The sequence below is a fragment of the Nicotiana tabacum genome, chromosome 18, assembly GCF_000715075.1.
Source record: "Nicotiana tabacum cultivar K326 chromosome 18, ASM71507v2, whole genome shotgun sequence".
Taxonomy (NCBI): Eukaryota; Viridiplantae; Streptophyta; class Magnoliopsida; order Solanales; family Solanaceae; genus Nicotiana; species Nicotiana tabacum.
This window is the reverse complement of record NC_134097.1, coordinates 80718605-80745544: the sequence shown is the minus strand read 5'-3', so window position 1 is coordinate 80745544 and position 26940 is coordinate 80718605. Positions and strand designations below refer to the sequence as shown.

Sequence of the window (26940 nt, the reverse complement as noted above, 5' to 3'; positions counted from 1 at the left end):
TATTATTTTTATCAACTTTCAACATAAAAGCTTTCCAAAAATACGCACGGATTGTGCACACAAATCGAGGAGAAATAAAATGAGGTGTTGAAGGCCTCGGAATACGGAATCGAGTTCTAAAACATAAGATGGTCTTTTGGGTCATCACATATACATTATTATTTTCATTATAAGTCAAAGATATTGTTTAATACTTATGTGAGTTTTTAAATATTATTTACTTATTAACATGGGAACAGGCGCAACGGGCGTACCCTAAGACTTAGTTTTTCAAATACCTATAAACCTTTTATTTTTTAAAAATTGGGCCCCAAAATTTGAGGGCCTAAGGCAGGAGCGTCACTACTCATAATATTAGAGTCGGTCCTTTTGCTACAAGAGAAATTGAAGAAAAAGAAGAGAAAGAAGAAATGTAAAAAAAGAAAAAAGAAAGAAAAGAAATGACTTGTTTGACCAAGTTTTAAGGAACTTCTTTTGTTGAAGAAAAAAAAGCATTTTTGTCTAGTAAAACTTGTTGGTCTGTTTTTAAGGTTTTAAAACAAGTCAACAACACAGGCTTTTCTCTAGATTCTTAGCACATCACCTCACATCTTCGACGACCCATTTGCTGTCTTGTTAAGAATTTCATTTGGGTGTGTGTTTGATTCAGGGTAAGCAAGTTAGAGCTCTTTGTCGTTTTTTTCCTTTTCTTTTTAAAATTTTTCCTTTCCCTTTAATTTCTTTTCGTGTGCTTTTATCTGATTTAAGTTCTTAAATTTTATCTTCTTTGTTTGAAAAATTCAATGTTCTTTAATTAATACCAATCTCATTTTTGGAGTTGGGGGTGGTGGAGAAGTGAATAGTAGTATGTTGTAAATTGTAATTCTTGGAAACTATTGCGAAGCATTATAAGGTTTAATGTTGTAGTTGCTTCTTCAATGTGAGCAATGCAAAATGAAGTAACCAATTAATTTCACTATTGCACCTTACTTTTGCAGATTCTGCTTTGCGCTTTGGATCATTTGATTGATTTTTCCTCTGTATCATCGAATATATGATCTCTATTTGTGCTGTGTACCAGCACCAGACACACAGTGGAAACAAATGCTGCATTGTCTGCGGCGGTTGTCATTAACAGCAAAAACTAACCACTCCCCTCCAGCTTTGGAAGGTAAATTTTTTTTTGAATTTTAATTAGCTGTAATGAAGTACATAAGAAACAATTACGTTTCGCCGGTTTCTGTTGTTATCCTAAACTTGAAGCTATGTTAGTTGAAGCATTATAAGATTTGAAAATGAGCAAAGATTCAATATGTATAACTGTTTGTGTGGCACATGGTAGGTGCGAGGCGGGTTGTAATTAGGTACATGCAGCGGCAGAGCTAGTAGAATGTAAGGGGATTCAATTAAATCCCATGAAAAATTATTATGCACAAATTGGGAAAAATAATTTTCTTCGGTTATGTATAAACTGCTATCCCCTTAATACAAGGGAAAATTCTAGTGTTGCGGTAAAAAGGGGTTCAAAAGGTGCTCTAGGTCACCGGTGCTTATCCCAAGTGACATTCTAATATTTTTTGAATCCCCTTGCTTAAATTCCTGATTCCGCCACTGGTTGTAAGTTTCATATAATTAATAGGAAGTTCAAAATATTTACTTAAGATGAGAAAGTTTTAAAGATAAGTTACAGAACGGTGGTTAGACCGACTATGTTGTATAGGGCAAAGTGTTGGTCAGTCAAGAACTCCCATATCCAGAAGATGGATGTAGTAGAAATGAGGATGAGATGGATTTACGGGCATACCAGATTAAATAAGATTAGGAATAAAGATATTCGGGGAAATGTGGAAGTGACCCCCGTGGAGGACAAGATGCAGGAAGCAAGGGTAAGCTGGTCCGGATATGTAAAGAGGAGAAGCACAGATGCCCCAATAAGAAGGTGTGAGAGGTTTGCCTTAGCGGATATGAGAAGAGATAGATGTAGGCCAACGAAGTATTGGAGAGAGGTGATTAGGCAGAACATGGTGCTGCTTCAGCTTGCCAAGGACATGACCCTTGATAGGAGTATGTGCAGGTCGAGGATTAGGGTAGAAGGTTAGTAGTTAGTCGAGCGTTTTTATTTTTCTTTTCCATACCTGTAGTATTAGTGTTAGCTTGGTATTTTTCTTATTCCTAGATTGCTATTACTACATGTTGTTTTCTTATTATTTTTCGCTTCGGTTTTCTTTGTATCTCGCTGTTGCTACTGCTTGTTATTACTGCTTCTTTTCATTGTTCATTGAGCTAAGAGTTTATCGGAAACGACCTCTCTACCTTCCCAAGGTAGGGATAAATTCTGCATATACACTAACCTCCGTAGACCGCACTTATTGGATTTCACTGATTATTTGTTGTTGGTGTTGTAAGATGAGAAATCTCTGTGGTTTAGTCTTGAATAGGCACATGTGAGATTGAGTGGAGTGGCTAGAACGACAAGCAATGCAGCTGCTCCATATATTTGTTCTCTTGGAGAAGCATTAGATAGCGGTAGAATCCTTTCCGTACATATTTCCTGGAATCATCTTGGTGTGGTGTTAATGGAATTCTGATTTATAAGAACCAAAAAAGGGGGGGGGGGGTAGAATCCTATCAGATAATTATTTCCTCCAAGGAAGGACTCGCGCATCTGTTCTCTTAAAAAGTTCATGCTAGACTTGTGCATCCCCTAAAAATTTTCTATATGGCGTACAATTTCCTTACCTTTTTTTCTGCTGATAGTAATCTACTCTGCATCATATTTCTAACGTTGGATGGTTTGAATGAAAAGGGATGTTCTGATACCTTCAAATCTATGTAAATGAACTGCAGGTGGTTTAGCTGATGATAAAACATCAAGTTCCCGAGCTTCACCTACTGTCGACCTCTCACAAGCATATGCACTTGTTGTTCAAGCTTCTTGCAACAAAGAGATCTGGTCCAAGGTGCATCATGTGGTCCCTCCGGACCTGAACGTCGAGGTAGCACAAATTGAATTCCAGAAGGAACTGCTGCAACTAGAGGACGTCCTTAAACCCAACCATGAGTCTGTCCAAGAGACACTTTTGCATATAAGACCAGATGCCCTAAACCAACTTATTACTAACTACCTTGACAGTACTGAGCAAACTGCTCGTCTCTGTATCCTTATCTCTCAAAGTGTGAACAAAGCTCGACTCTTGTATGCCCCAATTCATAAACTTCTTGATGTCCTTGCCCTGGACTTGGAGTCTGTTGGACATTCCCTTTCGCAAGCTCAATATGATTTGGCATTTGACATCTTCCTCCAGTTCGACAGCCTTGCTAATCACTTTCCTGGCCGTGACACCTATAACTTCAATGATATGTTTGATAGCTCCTTCCAGCTAAAGAAGCAGCTTGAACTTCGTCTATACAAGTCACATTCAATGGTCCAACTTCTCCGACGTACCATCAGGGGCTCAGCTGTATGTTTACTTGCAGCTACTGTTGGAGTGGTCATATCAGCTGTTATTATAGCTACTCATGGTTTTGCTGCGCTTGTTGCCATCCCAATCTGCCCCGCTTGCCTCCCTTTAAATATGGAAAAGAAAGAACTAGATCTCATGCAGCTGGATGAAGCAACAAGAGGGATTTTTTTTCTCCACAATCACTTAAATACTGTAAAGAGTCTGGTGGGCCGGTTACATGACGCGGTGGAGTCCTACAATGGTACTATTCACTTTGGGCTAGAGAGTGGGAGAGATCGGTATCACATCCAGGAGGCACTGAAGCAACTTCAGAGGAGACATAGCACTTTCCTTGACGAGCTTCTGAGTCTTGAGCAACATCTGTGTGTATGTTTTGCTGCAATAAGTACGGCTAGAGACCGTCTTCTTAATTATCTGTCATCAAAATCAAGCTCCTCGATAATTTGTTCTTAATACTGTAAGTGATCCTTCATGCATTTACGTTTTCGCTTTTCTGTGATTCTTTAAAGGCTGCTGGATCTCTCCCAATGAACACGGAAATAAACAGGGGGGGGTGTTTATGTGACTGGAAACAAGGAAACTGACTTGGAATTTGATGTTACTTTTGTTTGGAATAAAATGTTCACCCATTTTCTCTAGTATACTTGACATCCACGCTCTTTGCCTATTTAAATGCTATTGAACTATATGTGATCTTATTCATGTGGTATCTTTTTAGAAAAATTTCCTTATTCTCTGTTCCTAAAATGAGTACTCTCAGAAAAACTCTTTACAATTGATAATTTTAGTATCACATTACCAACTAGGTGCTACCGAAATTACATTTCATACTATTTACAACAACAGCAACTTTTACGCCTCTGTCCCAACAAATAGAGAGGGTTAGCAGTATATCTAGTACAAAAAGGGAGCAGGACTTCATGGTTCTTTTCGCTAAAGAAAGTAAAAATGCTTCTCTTCATCTTGTTTGTTACAACTAGTAAGAAAGTGGTGCATTGGTTGCACTCACCTCCGGACAATTATACGTATAGTTCGTCAATACCTGCACACTGTTAGCTTTCAGTCCTATGTTCCTGCATTATTATTCTATTGTATTTTTTAACTCTAATTGGTTATAGTCATTCTTGGTTGTATCAGTTTGTCAATATTTCTTGTTGCAACCAATCTATGTTTTATAGAAGCATGGTCGAGGTCAAGTGTTGGCATGCGTTGTCTTAAATTAGAACAGAAAAGTTAGAACTACTATCCGAAATTGCTCCGAATGAGAGAACTCAACTTTTACCTAATTCATTTCTAAACAACCGATGGTCAAAATCAGAGTTAAAACAAGAAACTTAGTTTCAACAGCATATCTTATATCAGTGTGATCCATTACTGTATTTCTTTTTAATAATGCTGTGACTATGTTCTTACTGAGCCGAGGGTCTATCGGAAACAACATTTGTATCTTCACAAGGTAGGGGTAAGGTTTGCATATACACTACCCTCCCCAGACCTCATTTGTTGAATTACACTGGGTTTTTTGTTATTGTTGTTGTTGTTGTTGTTATCTGTGACTGCGAAGAATGATATAACTGGTTTTTGTGCTTTCCAGATCGTATACTGCTTGCACCTTTCAGCTCAGTAGAGAAACAATGACTTTTTCCAAAGTCATCAACTAGCGCGCTTCAGAAAGAAGAAGCTTTTCTTTGGAAACCATATGTCCTGATCAGTGATCACCCCTAATGCTAGTAGCTTTTATATATATTTGTTTAATCATCTGGTTTTCGGAACCCACTGGCCGACCAGTACAGATTTGTGTTGCAAATGGCCTATTTAGAGGTGAAGCTCTCCCAACCAGGAAGTTTTCCATTCCCGGGCTCAAACCTGAGACCACTTACAAAATCCCTTTAGTGAAAACAAAAACTTGATGCGAGTGATTACTCTACCACTGCAACAAATTAAATTATTGTAATGTATCAGTAGCACTCATCCAGTCATCCTCCCGTCAAGTTAACCTTCGAAAATTGTTTATATAATTTTAGCATAGACTGAAATGTATGAGGACTAGTGGCGGGGGTGAAGAGAAAAGAAAGTAGGGAGAATAGCACTTTTGGCCTTGTGTTATTGCTTATTTCCAGTTTTAGTCCCTGTGATATTATACACAGCACATTAAACCTTCAACTTAGCAACGTGAGTATTTTTGGTCCTTTCACTAACGGAACTTAATAAAACAAACTGACAGTTAAATATTAAGAAGAGTAATTCGGACGTTTTAGTATAATGCAGTACAATCTTTTTCCCAAAGTGTTCTATGCTCAAATGAATGCAAAACTAACTGATCTAAATTGATGGTGGAGCCTATTCGACTGTATATTTGTTTGATCTTTTTAATCGAATTTTAATTAGTATCTTGTCAAATTCTCTCCAATATCCAAATTGCCCTTCTTTGTATTTTACTGGCAAGAAATTAAAAAATAGTCATATTCGCAAGTGGTCATTTAAAAATAGCTACAGTTTTAAAAGTTATCAAAATTTAACCACTTTTAATGTAAAAATAAATCTGAACGAAAATACTAATCAAAATCTGAAAAATACTCCAGCATATTATGCTGGACCGGTATACTTTGCTGGCTCCAGTATAATATACTAGAGTTCTAGTATACTTTGCTGGATCCATACACAGGTGCACCGAACTCTACTATATTATGTTGGATAGGTTTCTGTTGCAGCAAAATAGTGGCTATTTTTCAATAATTTGGCAAATGCTGGCTATTTTTGAATGACCAGTTCTAAAACTGGCTAGCTCGTACTATTTTAACTATTTTACTGTCAGTTTGTTTTGTTAAGTTCCGTTAGTGGAAGAACCAAAAATACTGGCAGTGCTTAATTAAAATTTCAATTTGCTGTGTGTAATATCAGAAGGACTAAAACTGGAATCAATAACACCAGGACAAATGCTTAAAAAATAAATATGAAAACGGTAGAGCAGAAATAGCCTTTTCTGGGACCACTTTAAATCTTGTCCCTTTTCAAAAAAGTTTTGCAAATACGGCCTCCGGTTTTCTTAACCACGTTTGTCCTCTCAAAGAACCCTTCTAGTAACACTTCCTAAGAGTTCTCGTAATTATTGAACACCTCCATCGAGAGGTGGCCCAAGTTTGTAGATGACGAGTGCACCATTATTGTCTTAATTTGTGCAGTTGGTTGTGACGGGGTGGTAAACGAGCGGGTCGAATCGGATTGGGTTCAAAATGGGTAATATAAAAACGGATCAATTATCCAATTCGACCTATATTTAATTCGAATAAAAAATGGATTAACCGGTGGATAATATGGATATCCTAGCTTCTTGAATACGATCACTTTTGGGAGAATTTCTAGTCTTTCAACCTTGAGGAATCCCCAATTTAAGTCTTTGTAAATGTAAAAGGTAAACTCATTGGTTAAACCAATTTCTTAAGTGGATAATATGGATCTTATCCATATTTGATCCATTTTAAAAGGTGCATTATCCGAATCATTTTTTAATAGATAATATGAGTGAATAACTATTTATTTATCCATTTGGCCACCTAGAGTTGTGGCCATGGTTCTTTAGTTTTGCATTTAGTTAGTTTAGTTCTCGATTGATTTTAGTTTAACTTAACTTCATTCGACTTCTAATGACAAAACCAATTATTTTTTTAAAAAAATGTTCAGCCTTTTTCTTTTTCCGATTCAATTCTTCTATTTTTCGATGCATTTTGGAAGTATTTTATTAGGGAAAATGCATAAGTACTCCTGACCTATACCTGAATTCTCAATTACACACTTTATCTTTGCGGGAATCCTATTACCCCCCTAAACTATTTTAAAGTAGAATTATTTGCACCCTTAACGCTGACGTAGCAGAGTGTGTATATTTCACTCTCCAAAAGGAGATTTCCTTTTTCTTTGTCTTTTTTCTTTTACTTCTTTTTTTGTTTCTTCTCTAATTCCGGCGGATATTCATTCACCGACGACTTTATCTAATCGTTTTTCTTCAATTTATTCTGTTTTTCTTTATCCTCTTTTTACCATTTTCACACACAAATTAAACTCTCAAAAAGATCTATTCATAAGTAAAGCAAAATACACTTAGATTTGGGGGGAAAATTCATCATCGGAAAACCTTCTCACACCGGAAAAAATTGATGTATTGAAATTTTAACTGAAAAAATCTTCTCAGCTTATATTCGTTTTTATTTCTTTTGTTCTTCCTCCCACACATAAATTACACTTTCAAGATTTTATATATATATATATATATATATATATATATATATATATATATATATATAACAAAACGGGATAAAAACCTGTCGCCGGAAAAAAAAATCGGCGAAAAAATGGTATTCGTGAAATTTCGACGACCACCATTTTATATCATCGGTGACCAAAACAATAAGAAAGAGAATGAAATAACCAAAAAAATGAGAATAATAAGAAATAAGAAAAAAGGATAAGAAAAGAAGAAAGAATTAAAAAAAGTACTAAAAATACATGTGGGGGCACGTATAATTCACCACTTGCCAAAAGTTTGGTTGTCTAGTTTTAGGGTGCTATTTATTCCATTTAAAATTTTTTTAGGGGGTAATAGGATTCCCGCAAAAATAAAGTATGTAGTTGGGAATCCGGGTATAGGTCAGAAGGTATTTATGCATTTTCCTATTTTGTTATGTATAAGAAATCACACACATTTTTCCAATAATAGATGTGAGAAAAAAGATATAAAGTTGAATATCTGAGAGAAAGAGAGTGCAAAAAAAGAAAAAGAAAAGAAGAAAACGATGTTAAGACAAGAAGAAAAGAAAGAGGGAAATCAGAGAGCGGATAATGAAAGTTTTATGGTTTTCTTTGCCTCCTATATCTTAAAACATCTCCAACATAATGATAATTTGATTACCCTGATCAATTATTCATAATTTGGTAGCACTAATAATATGTAGAAAACTTGAAATTAGAATATTATAGTAGTATTTGGATGTTTATACGAATAATTTAAGGTTAAACGTGGAGATAAGAAGCTATACATGCTAGCCAAGGCGAGAGAAAGGATGGCCTATGATGTGGATCAGGAGAAGTGCATCAAACACAAGGATGACAGAGTATTGATAGAAGGCCTATGATATGGATCAGGAGAAGTGCATCAAACACAAGGATGACAGAGTATTGATAGAATAGGCGCATATTAGACATAGATGGCAGACATACTTCCATAAACTCCTAAATGAAGAGGGGATAGGAGTATTGTGTTGGATGATTTGGAGCACTTCGAGAGTCGTCGTGACTTTGGTTTTTGTAGGCGTATTAAAATTGTGGAGGTCAAAGGGGCTATGCGTAATATGTGCAGGGGCAGAACGACCGGACCTGATGAAATTATGGTAGAATTTTAGAAAAGCATGGGCAGAGCAAGCTTGGAATGGTTCACTTGGTTGTGTAACATCATCTTTTGGACGAAAAAAATGCATGAGGAATGGATGTAGAGTACGATGATTCTGGTGTACAAGAATAAGAGTGATATCCAAAATTGCAACAACTACAGGGGTATCAAACAGCTAAGCCACACCGGAGAGGGTGGTGGAAGCGAAGATGAGGAGGAGCGTATCTATTTTCGAAAATCAGTTCGGATTCATGCCGGGACATTAGACTACAGAAGCCATTCACCTTGTAAGGATGTTGGTGGAGCAGTATAGGGAGAGGAAGATGGACTTCATATGGTATTCATTGATCTAGAAAAAGAATACGACAAACTCTCGATGGAGATTCTATGGAGATGTTTGGAAGCTAGGGGTGTTCTTGTGGCTTATACTAGGGTGATTAAGTAGATGTATGATAGAGCTAAAACACGAGTGAGGACAGTAGAAGGGTATTCTGACCATTTTTCAGTTGTGATAGGGTTGCACCAGGGGTTGGCTCTTAACCCATTTTTATTTGCCTTGGCGTTGGATACATTGACACGCCACATTCAAGGGAAGTGCCATGGTATATATTAGTTCTAGATGATATTGTACTGATTGACGAGACGCAAGGCAGTGTTAACGCGAGACTAGAGGTTTGGAGACAGATACTGGAGTCTAAAGATTTCAAGATGAGTAGGACCAAGGTGGAGTACTTGGAGTGCAAGTTCAGTGATGAGACCGATGGAGCGGATGTGGACGTGAGGCTTGATACACAAGTCATCTCTAAGAGAGATAGTTTCAAATACCTTACGTCTATTATCCAAGAAAATTGGGAGATTGATGAGGATATCACACATCGTATTGGAGCGGGGTGGGTGAATTGGAGACCCGCATCTGGTGTTCTATGCGATAAGAATGTACCACCTCAACTTAAGAGTAAATTTACAGTGTGGTTGTTAGACCAACCATATTGTATAGAACAGAAATGAGGATACTGAGATTGATATGTAGGCATACTAGGATTGATAATATTAAGAATGAAGATATTCGGGACAGGGTAGGAGCAGCCTTAGTGGATGACAAGATGCAAGGCTATAATGGTTTGGGCATGTGAGGAGGAGAAGCACAGATGCCCAGTGAGGAGGTGTGAGAGTTTGGTTGTGGTGGGTCTGAAGAGAGGTAGAGGTAGGCCAAATAAATACTGTGGAGAGATAATTAGGAAGGATTTAGTGCTGCTCCAACTCACCGAGGACATGACCCTTGATAGGAAGGTATGGAGGTCGAGAATTAGAGTAGAAGGTTAGTAGGTAGTTGTGTGTGTATCTTCCATGTACCAGTAGGATTAGTAGTTAGCCTTGTATTCTATTATTGGTAAATCTCTATTACTACATGTTTTTCATTATGCTTGTTTTCTTAATATCTTGTTGTTGTTGTTACTGTTTGTTGCTACTTCTTTCTTTCATATTTTCTCGGGGTCTTTCGAAAATAACTTCTCTACGTTCAAGGTGAGGGTAAGGTATGCGTACATACTATCCTCCCCAGACCCCATTTGCGAAATTATACAGTGTTTGTTGTTTTTGTTGTATAGCAGTGTTTACCCTTAAAATTGGATAACAATTGAATTTGTACGCAGTTTTAAGGATACGTGATATAACTTGATACAAATTAATATTGATTAACGATAATAAAATAAGTACAAACCACAAAATTGAACATCCTTAGCCTATGAGTTCGGTCACCCTCGAGCCAAGAAATGTCTCAACTAGTGTTAGAACTAACAACAAGATGATAAGAACTAGAAATGATTAGTATATTGCTTTTTTTTGTACCTGTTACAATGTGTCCTACAAATGATCAGAACCCCCTTTTATATAGTAGGGGTATTCTACTCTTGGTATAATTTTATACAAAGTAAAAAATCTCATATTTTGCTAACTAATCGACCTATTCTTGATACGTGCCAAGATTTTCGCCGTGATCCTCGGCCGATTGTGGATATTTTGACTTTCCATTATTTGGCTCGGCAAGTTTCCCTCGATCTTGTTCGGTCTCGATCTTTCTTGGTCTCTGGATCACGAGCTCGATGATCTTTTGCGCCTTGGTTCAATATAACTCGAGCTTGAGCTTTGACCTGCCATGTTTCAGCCTCGATTGGTCAAACAATGGATGAACCTGGTTTTGACTGTATAAAGATAGTCCCCTTATTTTTCGGAGAGAAGATGACGAAAAATAATATGAACTTTCGGACCTCGCTCCGATAAATCATAACGTAGGCGACAAAAGGCAACTAAAACGTCCCGTCGGTCCAGTCTCCAAGGCATTAAATGTGTGTCAGTGTTGGTCGGCCATTACTGGTTTTGAAATATCATTAGCAAACTATAAATATCCCAAATTTTATTCATTCAAACTTTATGTTCAAAAGCTTCTTCTATTCTTGTTCTTTAAGAATCTCTTCACTCTCCAACCTTTGTACCCAGATTTCTCGAACCTTTTGCAATAACTAAGCATACCTTCTTAATTTCCTTTTCTTCATCTCTACTTTAAAATGGCAAAAACTTCTAAGACTATTCCACAAAAAGAAATAACCTTTTCAACATGACCTGCTGGCGATGAGACCGCAGCGAAGCCATACCCTGAAGAGTTCGTTCTGGGAGGGTGCCCGATCGGTGCAGATTTCAAAATGGAAAAAACTTTCTCAGTACCTAGTCAATGCGAGCCGGTCTCGAGATATATATGTACGATCACTGATGATCTTCTCCCCAAGGTCAAAGAGGATTATAACTGGGCCGAAAAACACGTGGTGGTGCCCTCGCATGAGGAATCAATTACTACCTACGCGGACGGTTTTTTAAGTGTTTACACTTACCTTTTCATGTTGGGTCCCTTAGCCCCGATCATTATTGCCTTCTGTAAAAGGTACGAAGTGACCCTCAGTTAGATTCACCCCTCTTTCTACAGGATAGTGATTCTTCTTTGTTTTTTCGTAAACAAAATCGAGGGGTGTGCCTTCACCCTCGATCATCTTATGTTCATGTACAGTTCCCGACTTTATCAGGGGGGATTAATCAAACTTGTTCATCGGGCCACCAGGGCCCCATTTTTGAGTATAGATGAGGATCGGGACTGAGGCTAGATGGGCTAAGTTTTTCGAGTGAGGACCTCGGACTTGATCCCTGCTGAGGATATGCCATTTCTCGAGAAATGGAACATAAAGCGTAAGAATAACTTCTCCTTAAAGATTTTATTTAGTTTCTTCCCTTTCCTTCCTTCTTATCGGTGTTTTTGTGGTGCAGCTGTGTCTCGTATGACAATTCCTCAACTCAAAGAGTGGGTTGAGGGCCTGGTGTCACAGAGACAATATTCCGAGCAAGCCTGGCGTGAATTGTCGAAGGGTCGGTGGGAGGCCCGTAATCATGGTAAGTTCTATTTTCTAATTTAATAATGTTTGATTTCCTCCATGCGCTGTCGAATTCTTATCGGTTCTATTTTCTTTTATAGGTCTCCCCAAAGATGTTGCTTTGAGGCCTCCATTCGGTGATGAGGATATGCCTCTCGAGTCCCCTGCTTAGAGACAGGGTGACGAGAAGAAGAGGAAAAGGGATCCGAGTTCCCCGAACTCGGAAAAGAAGAAACCAAAAAGGAGGCTCGTGCGTACACCCAAGGGAAGCACCGACACTCTATCCTCGGACTTGGTCCACCGGCTAAGGGATGAGTCCGAAGAAGAATAAGAAGAGGATAAATCCAAGCTGGTGGCCCGCGTGCGGGCAGGCATCTTGATATGAGAAGCCTTCGAACTGGTGGGTGTTGAGATTGAACCGCCTTGACCTGAGGAGGTCGATGGGAGAACTTTAACCGAAGCTCCCGAATTAGAGGGGTTGAGACCACTCCATCTCGAGCTAGAGGAGTCGAAAAGGAAACCGGGGTTGATGCCTCTCAAACAAAGGAATGTGCCTTGAAAGATGAGATTGGGGTGATTGACATTACCGGGTCTCCTCAGTTCTCAGATGACATGATCCATGAAGCCGGTACGCTAGAAGGTCATTCTTACGAGGGGCATCAGGGGGCTGCAGATATCCATAACTTCTTAGATAGGTTAGAGTCTTCTGTCTCAGAGGACATCACTGGGCTCGGAGACTTGCTGGTGCCAAAGAAGATACCATCACTGGGAGCCAGTTGGTCTTCCTTGAGCCCAAAGTTGGTGAACTGGTTCCCGACCCCGAGTGTCGACCCTGACCAAAAGTGGTCAATAGTTTTCTCTATCCCAGAGGATGCCCGGTTTTCTTTGCCCTCATGGGGGTCGTTATCTACCTTCGGTATTTGGTGACCGAAAAGGATCAGGCAGTGATGGACAAGGTGGAAACTCCTTGCCTATTCAATGAAGCTTAACAAGCATTGAATCAGATAACTTCGAGTGTCTTTTTTTTATTATGTATTTTAACCTTAAAGTTGTTAATAATCTTAACACCTTCCTTTATGCTCTCAGGCTTCGGTATTTCACCATGAGACTTCCTCCGATACCGGGAGGAGTTAACCCATCACGAGGCCGAGGTTAGGGATCTCACTAAGAAGAGGGACACCTACAAGCTTCTCAGTAAAAAGCTTCAGGCTGAGTTAGAAGTGGCTCGGAGGGAGCATGCCGAGATGGACGAGCAGGTAAATCAAGTACTTCACGATAGTGAAGACGAATTGGGCATAGTGGCTAACGATCCAATCCTGCAACTCCGATAGAGACTTGAATAGATCGGGCAGTTCCAGGCACAGGTAGATACGATACAAGCTGAGGCTTAGGAGTTTAAGAAAAATGTAGACCTCTTAGCCTCGAAAAAGGAAGTTGTTCAAGCACAACTGGAGTCGGTCGAGGCCCAGCTCCGGGTTGCAAAAGAGAAATCATTGGTCCAGGCCAAGAAAATCGAAGAGCTCCGATCTAGTTGGACTCAGCTATTTTTGGTAAAGAGAATCTGGCCAAGGAACTCAATGCGAACAAATCAGAGGTGGTTAAGGCCAAGACCGAGGCTGATGCTAAAGTGGCCCAACACAAGGTTGACGTCGAGGTGATTCAGGCGCATGCTAAATGTATGGTGGAGCATGCAAGGTGGCAAGCTCGAAGGGAAGCCCTTGAGGGAGTTCATACTTAGAACTTCAACATACTAGCTGAACTCGAGAATGCCAAAGTAAAAGAAGCCAGTGCCCGGAAGCTGGCTTTTCCCGAGGAAGATTCTGAGAGCTTAAGCGAATCCGAAGGTGGGGAAGATCCCGAGGATGAAGATGCTGCCTCTTATAAGGACTAGGCCACTTAGGCCTTTAGATATTTTATTTTATATTTTTTTGCATCTTTTTAGGCCATTTCGGCCATTGTAGATTTTTGCATTGGGCCATTCTGGACTTTGTAAAAAGATTATTGGGTATATATATATATATATATATATACACACACATACACACACAAGGCTTTCTTTCCCTTTCGGCTTTCAAGTTCTTTTTTGCTTTATTACTTGTACTCACAAAGGCCAGAATGCCTTAGAATAAAATAACTTAGGTTATGTTCGAAAGTTCAAACAAACCTTGCCTTTACATTACTCTGTTTTGAGGCGTCTTGGGGAAGAATTACTGGAAACTTTCTCCCAAGGTAAATAATTTAGATTATAGTTTGTCGAGGGTTGACTTCAGACCCGGTTATGAAAAAAATTTCTTTTTTGAAGGCCTAGTTTATGTTACGAGTTTCAGACGTCTCTGAACCATGTTAATATGGCCGTAGCCTTTTAGTTCGGGAGCTACCCATTGGACCTGCTTTCCCGAGCTATCCCGACTTACCCAAGATAACAGTCCCCGAGTGGGGTGGTTGTGGTCTTTAAAATTCGGGGGGTTGTCTAATAGGTATTATGCCCCCGAGGCCTAGTGACTTGGGCTGTTCGAGTTTGTTTTTGGACGGCAGTCCCCGAGTGAGGGAGTGATCATTCGAATTCCGGTTATAAGCAGCCCTTGAGCTCGTTTCCTTTAGGAGATCGAAAGTACGAAATTCTTTAAGGGATGTAAAGAGGAATGTTTTTTAAAACATAAGATGATTGCAAGGAAAGTACTTCTCTTTATTCTTATGCAAAATAGTTTTACATGCCTACATGTTTTATGCCAAGGCTCGAGAAATCTATGTGGGCATGGTTCGTTTGACCGTTTGGCCCTTACAATAAATCCTACCTATCGTGACCTTTCCTTTATGAAGTAATTTCCTCGCTAACATTGATATCCGAAGGTAATACATATCCAAGGGTAATCCCCCTAGTATTCGAGGTTGATTGTAGAGGAACCTCGGATACTGTTAATGTGATCTGCGACACTGATTCGTGATCGGTCTTTGATTCTAAGTTAGCACAATCCACTATTGCCTCGTTAAAAACATTGCCAAAAAACCTATTTAGGACAAAACTGGTTCAAGGAAAAAAGAGTGCAGCGTGTGCTTTCATACGTAAAGACTTCGTGCCGCTCCTTGTCAACCACCTGCAAGTGTTAGTCCAAAAATAAAAGGAAATGAAATGGGTTCGTACCTTAGAAGTAATATCATTTTAAGTGAGTTACAGTCCAATCGTTCGGTAGTTGTTCTCCGTTCATCATTCCAAGCTTATAGGATCCTTTCCCTATGACTTTGAAAATCTGGTACGGTCCTTCCTAGTTTAGACCCAATTTCCCTTTGTTCGGATTCTGGGTGTTTAATGTGACCTTCCTTATTAATAAGTCCCCGACACTAAAGTATCGAAGGTTGGCCCTTCGATTGTAATACCTCTTGATCCATTGCTTTTGGGTGGCTAATCGAACAAGGGCGGCTTCACGCCTTTCATCCAATAGCTCCAGGCTCGTATTCATGGCCTCGTCATTTGATCCCTTTATTGCATATCAGAATCTAATACGTAGCTCCCTGACTTCGACCGATATTAGAGCTTCGGCGCCACCAATGAGAACGTGGTAGCCCCGGTATTGGACTTCGAAGTTGTGCTATATGCCCAAAGAATTTCGAGCAGGATCTCTTTCCATTTTCCCTTGGCTACGGTCAACCTTTTCTTAAGGTTTTGGATTATGGTTTTTTTGATTGATTTGGCTTGTCCATTCCCACTAGGATGATAAGGTGTCGATAAGATCCTTTTGACCTTATGATTTTCAAGAAACTTAGTCACTTTGCTGTCGATAAACTGCTTCTTGTTGTCAAATACAATTTTGGATGGCATCCCGAACCGACATGATGTGGTCCCAAATAAAGTCAATGACTTTCTTCTCCCTGACCTTCTCATATGCCTATGCTTCAACCTACTTAGAAAAATAGTCAGTCATAAATAAGATAAATTGAGCCTTACCCGGTGCCTATGGAAGAGGCCCGACAATGTCCATTCCCCACTTCATGAATAGCCATGGAGACAAGATCTAATGCAATAGTTCCCTGGGTTGGTGAATCATCGGAGCATATCTTTGGCACTTGTCACATTTTCGTACAAACTCTTTCGCATCCTTTTCCATGTCGATCTAGTAATAACCAGCTCTAATCACCTTTTGAACCAATGATTCGATGCATGAATGATTTCCGCAAGTGACCTCGTGAACTTCCCTCAGAACATACTCGGTATCTCTTGGTTCTAAACATATTGCTAGCGGGCCATCGAACATTCTTCTGAACAAGGCTCCGTCCTTGGACAAGCTGAATCAGGCTGCCTTTGTGTGCATGGCCCTAGATTCTCATGGATTTGAGGGAAGTTTCCCAGTCTTCAAATACTCTACGTATTTATTTCTCCAATCCCATGTTAATCTTGTGGAGTTTATTTCAGAGTGACTTTCTTCTAGTACTGACCTCATGAGTTGTACAACAGCCCTCGAGTTGAGATCTTTGATCACCTCCACCCCCAAGCTTTTGGCCAATTCGAGACCTGCAATCATGGCCTCATATTCAGCCCGTTGTCTGTCAACTTCACAGTTCTAATGGATTGTCTTACTACGTTGCCTATGGGTGGCTTCAGTACAATGCCAAGTTAGGACCCCTTTGCGTTCGAGGCACCGTTCGTAAAGAGGGTCCAGATTCCCGAAGACATCCCCGAGTTTACCAACAACTCTCTTTTGACTTCGGGTATTAGGGTCGGCATAAAGTCGGCCACAAAATCTGCCAAAATTTGAGATATAATGGTTGTCTGGGATTGATATTCAATATCGTACCCGCTGATTTCTACAGCCTATTTGACCAATCGTCCCGAAAGTTCGGGTTTATACATTATATTTCGTAATGGGTAGGTTGTCACAACACATATAGGATGGCACTGAAAATATGGTTTCAATTTTTTTTAGAGGCACTTAGCAAAGCGGGCACCAATTTTTCTAGGTGAGGATATCTAGTTTCGGCCTCACCTAAGGTCTGTTAACATAATAAATTAGGAATTGTGTAACTTGTTCTTCCCGAACTAGGACTCCACTTAACGCTATTTTTGATACTGTCAAATACAAGTATAGTCATCCATCCGCCCTCGGTATGTGAAGCAGTGGCAGGCTTGATAGATACCGCTTAAGTTCTTCTAAGGCCTGGTGGCATTCTAGGGTCCATGTGAAGTTGTTTTTCTTCTTCAATAATGAGAAAAACCGATGGCTCTTATCGGATGACCTTGAGATGAATTGCCTCAGGGCAGAAATGCGCCCGGTTAGCCTTTGTACAGCATTCACATTATCCACTACCGTGATATACTCGATATCTTTGATCTTGTTGGGGTTGATCTTGATTCCTCAATTGGACACTATGAACCGAGAAATTTACCGGATCTAACTCCGAACGCATACTTTTCTAGATTCAGCTTCATGTTGTACTTATTTAATATACTGAAGGTTTCCTGCAAATGTTTTAAATGGTCCTATGCTCGCAGGGACTTAACTAACATATCCTCAATGTAAACTTCCATAGATTTTCCTATTTATTCTTCGAACATCCGATTTAATAGGCATTGGTAAGTGAAACCGGTATTTTTTAATCCAAATGGCATTACATTATAGCAGTATGTGCCATACTTAGTGATGAAGGAGGTCTTTTTTTTATCATCCGGGTTCATCCATATTTGGTTGTACCCGGAATAGACATTGAGAAAACTTAGGATCTCATGGTCGACCATGGCATCGATCATGCGATCGATGTTAGGCAAAGGGAACGAGTCTTTGGGGCATGCCTTATTTAAATCTTTATAATCCACACACATTCTCATTTTGTTCCCCTTTTTAGGGACTATTACTACGTTTGCTAACCATTTCGGGGTATTTGACCTCCCGGATAGACCCTATTTTAAGGAGTTTAGTTATCTCGTCCTTGATAAGGGCATGCTTGATCTCGGACTGGGGTCTCCTTTTCTGCTTGACTGGATGGAATTTCGGGTCCAGGCTCAGCTTGTGAGTAGTGATCTTTGGCGGGATTCCTGTCATATCGAGATGGGACCAAGCAAAACAATCCATGTTAGCTATAAGAAATTGAATGAGTTTTTTTCCTGAGCTCGGGAGTTAACTCCGTGCCCAGGTATACTTTCGATCGGGAAAATGTTCGATTAGTACAACCTGCTCTAGCTCTTCGAACGTTGATTTGGTAGCGTTGGAATCATTGAGAACTATAAAGGATCGAGGAACCCCGTAATCATCGTCTTCGTTAGTCCCCTGCTTGTCCGGTTGGGTTGAGGCTGGCATCAATGATTGCTATTTGGCTTCCTATTTTGCTTTCTAACCTGACTCCTTTGTTGATAAGAGTGTTGATATCAGAATTACTTCATCGATGACATTTGCTCCCCGTAGATCGTCTTGATCCCTCTTGGTGTTGGAAATTTTAATACCTGGTGAAGGGTCGAGGGAACATCCCTCATGTTGTGGATCCATGGTCTCCTGAATAGGGCGTTTTACCTCATGTCCCCTTGGATAACATAAAACTTGGTCTCCTGGGTGGTTCCGGCTATGTTTACCGATAATGTTATTTCTCCCTTAGTAGTTTCGCAAGCCATGTTGAATCCGTTTAGCACTCGGGCAGCATGCACGATTTGCTCCTGTAGGACAAGTTTCTCTATGACCCTCGATTGAATGATGTTAGCCGAGCTACCGAGATCAATTAGCACACGTTTAACTCAAGTTTTATTCATGAGTATAGATATTATCAGTGCATTATTATAGGGCTGCATGATTCCTTCTGCATTATCATTGTTGAAAGATAAAGTTCCTTCTGGTATGTAATCCCGGGATCATTTTTCCCTTGTGATTGATACTTTGGTGCGCTTTAACATAGGACCTTGAGAAACATCGACCCCTCCGATGATCATATGAATGATCATATTCCCTTGTTGAATAACCGGGCTACCTCTTCTCTCAATTGTCAACAATCCTCCGTTCTGTCGCCATGAGTGCCATGATATTTGCATATTTAGTTTGGATCCCTTTGATCTGGATTGATTTGTAAAGGCTGAGGCCATCGGTATCTTTGATGTGTCCGATAGCTGATACGATGGTAGCCTCATCAACATTAAAGTTGTACTCTAATAATGGTGGTGCCTCTTTAGGTCCGATAGGTCTGTCGAAGCCGTTCTTGATCAAGAGCCCTCGAGAGCTTTGGCCTCGATCACTTCTCCTTTCATTTCATGCAACATTTTGCCTAGATTCGTTGCTCCTATGATCTCCATTATATAACTGATATCGATCTCTGTTCAACCTCGGTTCTCGGTCAATATCCCTCTTGATTCTATCGACGGGTCTGATAGGATAAATGAACCCGGAAGGAGCCCCAAGTTGATTTTCTTCGACCCTAATCTTTGACTGATATCGATTATGCACATTGGCCCAAGTAACATCCGAATATACTATCAAATTTTGCTTTAACTGTTGTAAAGCCATTAAGCTTTGAACATTGTGTCCTTGGGTGAAAGCTTGAACAACCCAATCATCAGCAACCGGTGGCAAGTCCATCCATTCCATTTGGAATCGAGACATGAATTCTCTGAGAATTTCGTTTTCCTTCTGCCTTACCTTGAAAATGTCCGACTTCCTGGTTTCGACCTTGATGGCCCCGGCGTTTGCCTTTACGAAAGAAGCTACAAGCATAGAAAAAGAGTAAATAAAATTAGGTGGTAAATTATGGTACCATATCATAGCTCCCTTTGAAAGAGTCTCTCCAAATTTCTTTAGAAAGATATATTCGATCTCGTCATCCTCTAAATCATTCCCTTTGATAGCAAATGTGTAAGAGGTGACGTGCTCGTTCGGATCGATCGTTCCATTGTATTTAGGAATATCAGGCATACGAAACTTCTTAGGGATCGGCTTGGGAGCCCTGCTGGGGGGGAAAGGTTTTTGCATGAATTTTGGAGTCCGGACCCTTCAATATCGGTAGTGCCCCTGGGATTTGATCGACCTTGGGGTTGTAAGTTTCCACTTTTTTGTCATTTTTCTCGATCTTCTTTTCCCCCGACTCAATTCAATTTGTCAATTCTTCGAGCATCTTCATAATTGTAGGATTGGTTTCCGATTCTTTCTCGTTCGATTCTTTGGTGTTGGGCTATCGCTGTCTGCTGAGCCTGCAACATTTTGAAGATCACCCGCAGGCTGATCCTGTCATCTTCGCTGCCATGTGTGTTTTGAGCGGCCGATCGAACATCCCGACAGACGCTGCCTTCAGGATCGACAACCAAATTTGCATTGATGGCCACATGTGAGCTGACATCGATTGGATCTACAGCCGGAACTCCATCGAGGCCAACCGGGGGTACATTGTTCCCTGGTGCTATGTTATCATTTCTCCGTGGTGGCCAAAATCATTGTCAATGTGTAGAGACGCTGACTGAGAGTTCGACATTTTGGTCCTAGAATCAAAGATACTCCAAAGAACAAGTGTAAAATAGTGTGTTATAAAAGTTTGTACCAAGTAATCACTATTATCTTTAACCCCTGATCGGCTCCAACCCTATACCACTATAGAATGGCAAGAGTGGTCGATGCAGCTTTTACCCGAAAGGTCGCGATTGAATCCACAGAGAGCTAATATTGGTTTGGAATTGGGTTTCTATCTAATCTAGCTATGTGTGATATTCTTAATTGCACTTCCAATAATGCTTTATTTTGGTTACTATTCTACTTTTAACACTAATGAAGAATGAAAATAAGCTAAGTATAATAATTTTGTAAGGTTTTCTCAATTGGTAAAAAGGCACTAGGGAAGTGATTTAACCTAGGTGAGCATCTTAAGGGTTCTAAAACTTAGGGCAAACTTGTGATTGGGATCATGATATAACCATTGCACATAGTTACTCTATATCTCTCGGTAGTTTGAGTGACTTTGCCCTAATTGGCTTTCTCAAGCCCAATTGGATCTTTAAACAATGCAAGCAAAATTGGCTCAAATTGGATATAACTATCTCTAGGTTTAACCCTTTTAAGTGGGGCTATCAATATCTTGAATGCACCCCCAATTCCTTGTTAGCCTGAATTTCTTAGACTTAGTCTCTCTTTCTCAAGAAGAGCCTAAGTCAAAAAGGCACAAATCAGTGTTTGAAACCACCAATTCAACAATTAAAGCATAAATCAAGCTAAATATCATTAACCCATAAACATTTAAGCCCTAAAATTGAAGATTCATTACCCACACTAGGGTTGGGTCACAACCCTAGCTAATGGGTTTAGCTACTCATAATCAAAGAAGAAATCAAAGATGGATATGAAATATAAGCCATAAAGAGTAATTACAAGAGTAAAATCTAAGATTAATTGCTAAAGATGTTCTAAAATTACTCAAAAAGGTAAAAAGTGGATGTTCATGTGCTCTACAAAACAACAGATGCCCTAAAAAGCTGAGAAAGAACTATTACAGTTAAATTTTTCGGACAAAATTGCCCCTACGGGGATTCCACTGACAGCGTAAAATGGGTCGCCTCAGCACTCGGACTACCGCGGCCGTGCAAAAGCAAGCACGGACAGCGGTTCTTCTCTTCTGAACTTGGTCTGAATTCTGAGTCTGCTGAGAGCGGAAAATCTACCACCTCAGCGCTCCTCCAACCGCGACCACAAAATATATGTGCAGACCGCGGTCTTCAATTTGAGCTCCAAACTTAGTTCTCTAATTCTCACTTCCACTGAGGGCGAGAATCAGACCGCGGCCGCGTCAGATGACACCGCTGCCGCGCAATTTCACCGTGGGTAGCGGTAACTTGTTAAGATTCAAGAACACTCTGAATCCCCAATCTGCTGAGAGCGGCGTCAGGACCGCCTCAGCGGTAGGCCCTCCGCGTCTGCTGCTATTTCTCGCTGTCAGGGCCCTTTAATTTCAACTTTGAACTTGTGCAGATTTCACTCCTTTTTGATATGGTTATGACTTCCTTGTGTCTTTTTGACCAAACACTGCAAACAAGCACACTAAGTTAGCTTTCAGGAATACTTGTACGCACTTTTAATCCAAAGCCTAAGCAAAGATGATGATAAAATAGGCTAGAATCCCTAGTTATCAACTCTGTCAAACTTAAGTTTTTGCTTGTCCTCAAGCAAACAAAGTAATTCCCACCTCCTCAAGATAAAAGAAAGCAAAATTTCATTTGTCCTAAAGTAACCTCATCAATCATCAATTGGGACTAACAATTACCCTCAACTCAAACGCATTATTAACAATACACAACTATTTTAGCACCATGGCTTTAGTGCGATACAAAAGCATCAAGAGTTGAATCAACTCATCAAGGAAACTCTTTCTACTATATTGGTCATTGTGGAACCCAAACTCATACTCCTCGACTCTCCATAAGCAAACCTCACGTTTAGATTGTAGCACTCAGAACGAGAATTGTGGAAAATGCACTCATCTCTCTCAAAGGAAGGTCACAAGTCCGACTCTAAGTACCATAAGCTTTCCCCTTATGTGAGTCACCACTAATGTAAGCTCACTCAACTCAAGATCATATATGGCTTTTGCGGGAATGTGATGAAGGCTTTTGGTTCAAGGCATGATATATTGGTCTATGAAGGTTTCATCTTTTCTTAAGCACTTCATTTACTTCATTTTGGCTCATCTTTTCTTGACTCTTTGAGTCATTTACTTCTTCCCTAGGGGACTAAAGAGACACACTGTCACTCTTTCTTATCCATGTCAATCCTTTTTCTCCTTTCTAGTCTTTCCAAGCCTTTCATCTTTGCTGTTATTGAATCCCTTCATTTCTTCTACATTGTTCATTATCTTTAATGAGTTTTGTCTTGTTTTCTTTCTTTTTCTTTTTCCTTCCCTTTTCTTCCTTTTTGTACCTTTTATCATGTTTGCCTACCTCGTCTCATCCCCCAAAATTATACTTTTGCCAATTTGTGCTAAGGAAAGATCGGGTGACAAGAGAGGATCATTTTAGAACGGATAAAGGCTAGTATCATGGTTTTTGAAAGAATAAGGGTTATAGATCAATGGGGTTGACTAGGGATATCATTATTGGTGGGCTATAGATGTTTTCAAGTCTCAATTAGGATCAAGGAGAGCCTATAGTCACTTCTCAAGCCGAGATACACTTATGATTTCACCTAGACAATCATTTAGGGTAAGTTCTAGACTTAGTGGTACAGGACTTGGACTTGCAAATCAATACCTCACCACACAAGCTATAGGATTGCTAAAGATACAGAGTCGAGGGCCCACAACAACCTTGGCTAAGATTTGAGCAACACAAATTGTTCCGAAAAAACACTCGGTGATTGTTTAGTCAACACAAGAGTCTCATGGTCACAACTATCACCATCCTATACACACCAATTTGTTTTTAACCATATGGTCAAAGGTAAATGTGTTAGGCCAAAGTGAAGCTTTGCTTGAGGCACTATTGTTCACTAGCTATTATTTACACAAAAATGAAAAGAAAACAGACTCAAACCCTTAAGAAGGTTGTCATGCCATCCATCATCGGAAAGAGCCACCCGGTTCATACAACTCCACCTTTGGAAAGAACTGTGGCATTAAGAAAACCAAAAGCTTATTGATTACGAAAACTTATAAACATAAGAAGCTACAAACTGAAAAAGAAGCTACTAAATAAAATAAGAAGCTATGCTATGAAGGAAAATTTCAAAAGAAGTTATGAAGTAAAATATGGAAAGTAAACTGAATCTGTACAATAGGGGATTTAGACGAATATACATAACGGGGAATGAATATATACATGAGAAAGTAACTTTATATACAAACCGAGATTGAAAAATAACGAAAAGTGAAATAAATGGTAAAGTTATATACTTACCAAAAGTGAAAAATAATAATAAATGAAAAATAAGTGTCATATTTACATCCCAGTCACAAATCAAAACAGGACCACCCTCCCAAATAAGAACTAGCATTATCCTCAATGCTAATAGCAAAAAATAAGATCAAGGAAGGGGTTAGAGAGTAAATAAAACTCCCTATGGGTCCTCTGTCTGCATGGGGTCCTGTGGTTGGGTCCTTGGATCACCTCCCTCGAGGTCCTCCAGCTGAATCTCCATGCTATCAACCTGAGGAATCGGTCGTCTCCTCATAGGCTTCCCCTCAGCTTCCTGCTACAGTACCTGCTCTGTCTGAGTTGATGGCAATGGATCCTCCAATAATAGCTCCAATGGTATGTCGCCAACTGACTTCATCTTCTCCATTTCTCCTCTCAACATCTTCACGGACTCCTTTGAGGCCCGAGTCTTTTTCAGCTTCTTCATCTGCTTGCTCAGCTCCTTAATTGATTTTACTTGAATTGTAAGAGCATCCATGATGAGATTCTGGTTGTCCAGGAGCTTTTTCTGGTTGTCCAGATGCTCCTTGAGAGATTCCTCCACTGAAGCTGGAACCTAGGGCTGTGCGGGAACTGACTGGGCTGCCACTGAACTGGATAGCACAGACAGCTTAGAAGTTGTTGTCTGCATCCAGTTGTTGAGGCTGGAGAGGGACTGGTTCAGCCTATGTGCAGTCAAAGGCTATGCTGACGAGGAGGGAATTGATGAAGACATGAAAGTGGAAGGTTCGGGGGCAGGATCTGGTATGGCAGTGGGAGGCTCAGAAGTAGTGACCACCACCGCTGGCTCTTCAGACTGGCTAGTTGAAGTAGTCGCTTTGCCCTTAGATTTAGGGTTGCCTGGACCCTAAAGGCTGTACCATAAGAAGGGCTTCTTGGGTTTCACCTTGGTATCGAAATCCCTTTTCTCAACCTCCTGATCTTCCAAGTACATGGTGAGGAAGTTCGGAAAGGGGTAGGATCTCTCACCCTTGTTGACCACTCTGGTGATCACCATAGACATGATATTACCAACATTGATCGGGAACCCTGCCATGATAGCCGCCAGTATAATTGCTCGGGAAATCGGCATGTCATTGTCATGAGTAGAAGGGTCTGATCTGCTGCACACGAATGTCTCCCAACCCTTTTCCTCGAAGTTCAGGGTGTTCCTGTAGATAGGGACCCCCGCTGCCAACCAAGATAGAGTAGTGTTTGGGAGAGCTAGTAGTGATGCCAACCACGGGCGGGCCGCCTCATCCATGGACACCTTTTCTTGGTACAATGACTCATCTTCATCATTAAAACCAATATAGTCGTTCAGAGTCTTTCCATCAAACTTGATCTTCCGGTTTCGCACCTTAGTCACAAATGTGCCCTTTTTGATGTGGGCGACATTCGCATAAAATTCCTTGACTAGGTGCTCATTAGCATCCGACACCCTACTTGTGAAGTATTTCCATCCCACTTTTTCATCAAAGTGCTATTTCACATTGGGGTTGTAGGGTAGAAGATCCCACTCTATAAACTGACACTTATGTATGAGTGACCTTTGAGGCCACCACTCCCTAAATTTGTGATAGGCCTGCTCATTGACAAACCTCTGCTGCCACACCTCCGGGTTTCTTGTACTTTCCAAACCTACAGTCTGGGTATCCCCCCTCTCATGTCATACAATGTCTCAACATCTATATCTATGGGGTCCTGTCCAGGTGAAGAAGCTGTAGGAGATGCTGATACTGAGGACTCACTACTCTCTGCTGAGCCATCAGACGACTTAGAAGAAACATGAGCAGTAGGATAGGCTGGGGGTGTAGGCACATCTGTCAATCTAAATCTCCCTAGGAAGTCTAGTACATGTGTGGGCACAAAGTCACTCTTTGAGGCCTCCCGAGAGGGAACATACTCACTACCCTCAGAGTGGGATGCAACTCTGTCTGCAGCTCTGATACTTTTTCGCATTTTTCCAATTGATTGCCGGATTACTAGGGGTAACTTGATTTATCCTCGTCCCCTATCCCGGGAGGACTCTGCTTTACCCTTTTGTTTCTCACTGCCTCTTCTAGATGTAACCATTGTCTGCATATATAATCAGTGGAAGATTGTTAGTACTTGTGTTGAAACAAGTAGTGAAGTACAACAGAGAACAATTGACAGTGTTTTAACAAGTTGCAAGCCCGCTGACAGTGGATAAAGAAGCACGGCACGGAATGCATACCGCTAAGAGTGGAAAAAGGGGCGTGGCAGTTGAGGCATAGGGATCAGACTACCCATCCTCTGATTCTACAGAGCCGCTAACCCATATTGTTTACTTCTCTGAACATGACCGCTGACCGCGAGAAAAGTAACACGATCGCGTAAAGTGGGCCACTGTTAGCGGAATTTTCCATTGCTGACCGCAATTTTCAAAACTTCCAACTTAGATTTTGCACAGGAACGCTGACCGCAGAGATATATCCGCGACCGACAAAATCCAAAAATTGACTGAGTTAACCAAGGGTTCCAATTTTTGCATGCATTTAGCGGATATCATCTACATTGTTAACCTCACTAGGTATTCATTAATCAATCATAACTATTTAAGCCTAATTTAGTTACATTAATGAACCCTAAGTTAAACATAAAAGAAAAATATGCAGAAGAAGCAAAAACTAATAAATAAAAGAAAAACAAGAACAAATTGAACAATAATTCTGAATTGAAATTACCAGCTGAGTGGTGAGTGATGGGAGTGGACTTCTAATTCATTGTGTGTGCGGACTAATGCTTGGGTGAACAGTAAAAATATTTTTCTTGAGAGTGGAGAGAGCGAAAAGAATAAAAGGTTTCATGACCTCCTATTTATAGAAAGCACCCTGGGACCCA

At 40.3% G+C, this 26940-nt stretch overlaps 1 protein-coding gene across 2 annotated transcripts; it reads left to right on the top strand.

Annotated features, from left to right (window-relative positions):
- Nucleotides 1–474: 474 nt before the first annotated feature.
- Nucleotides 475–5449, top strand: LOC107790149 (UPF0496 protein At3g19330). 2 transcript variants are annotated; one of them, XM_016612054.2, is made up of 4 exons: nucleotides 475–650; nucleotides 1061–1150; nucleotides 2827–3900; nucleotides 5038–5449. In XM_016612054.2, the coding sequence occupies exons 2-3, from the start codon at nucleotides 1084–1086 to the stop codon at nucleotides 3894–3896; spliced, it is 1137 nt and encodes a 378-aa protein (XP_016467540.2). In that variant the 5' UTR covers nucleotides 475–650; nucleotides 1061–1083; the 3' UTR covers nucleotides 3897–3900; nucleotides 5038–5449. The 2 variants fall into 2 exon arrangements, with proteins under 2 accessions (XP_016467540.2, XP_016467539.2); XM_016612053.2 differs by having other exon boundaries at nucleotides 476–650; nucleotides 978–1150.
- The last annotated feature ends 21491 nt before the right edge of the window (nucleotides 5450–26940 follow it).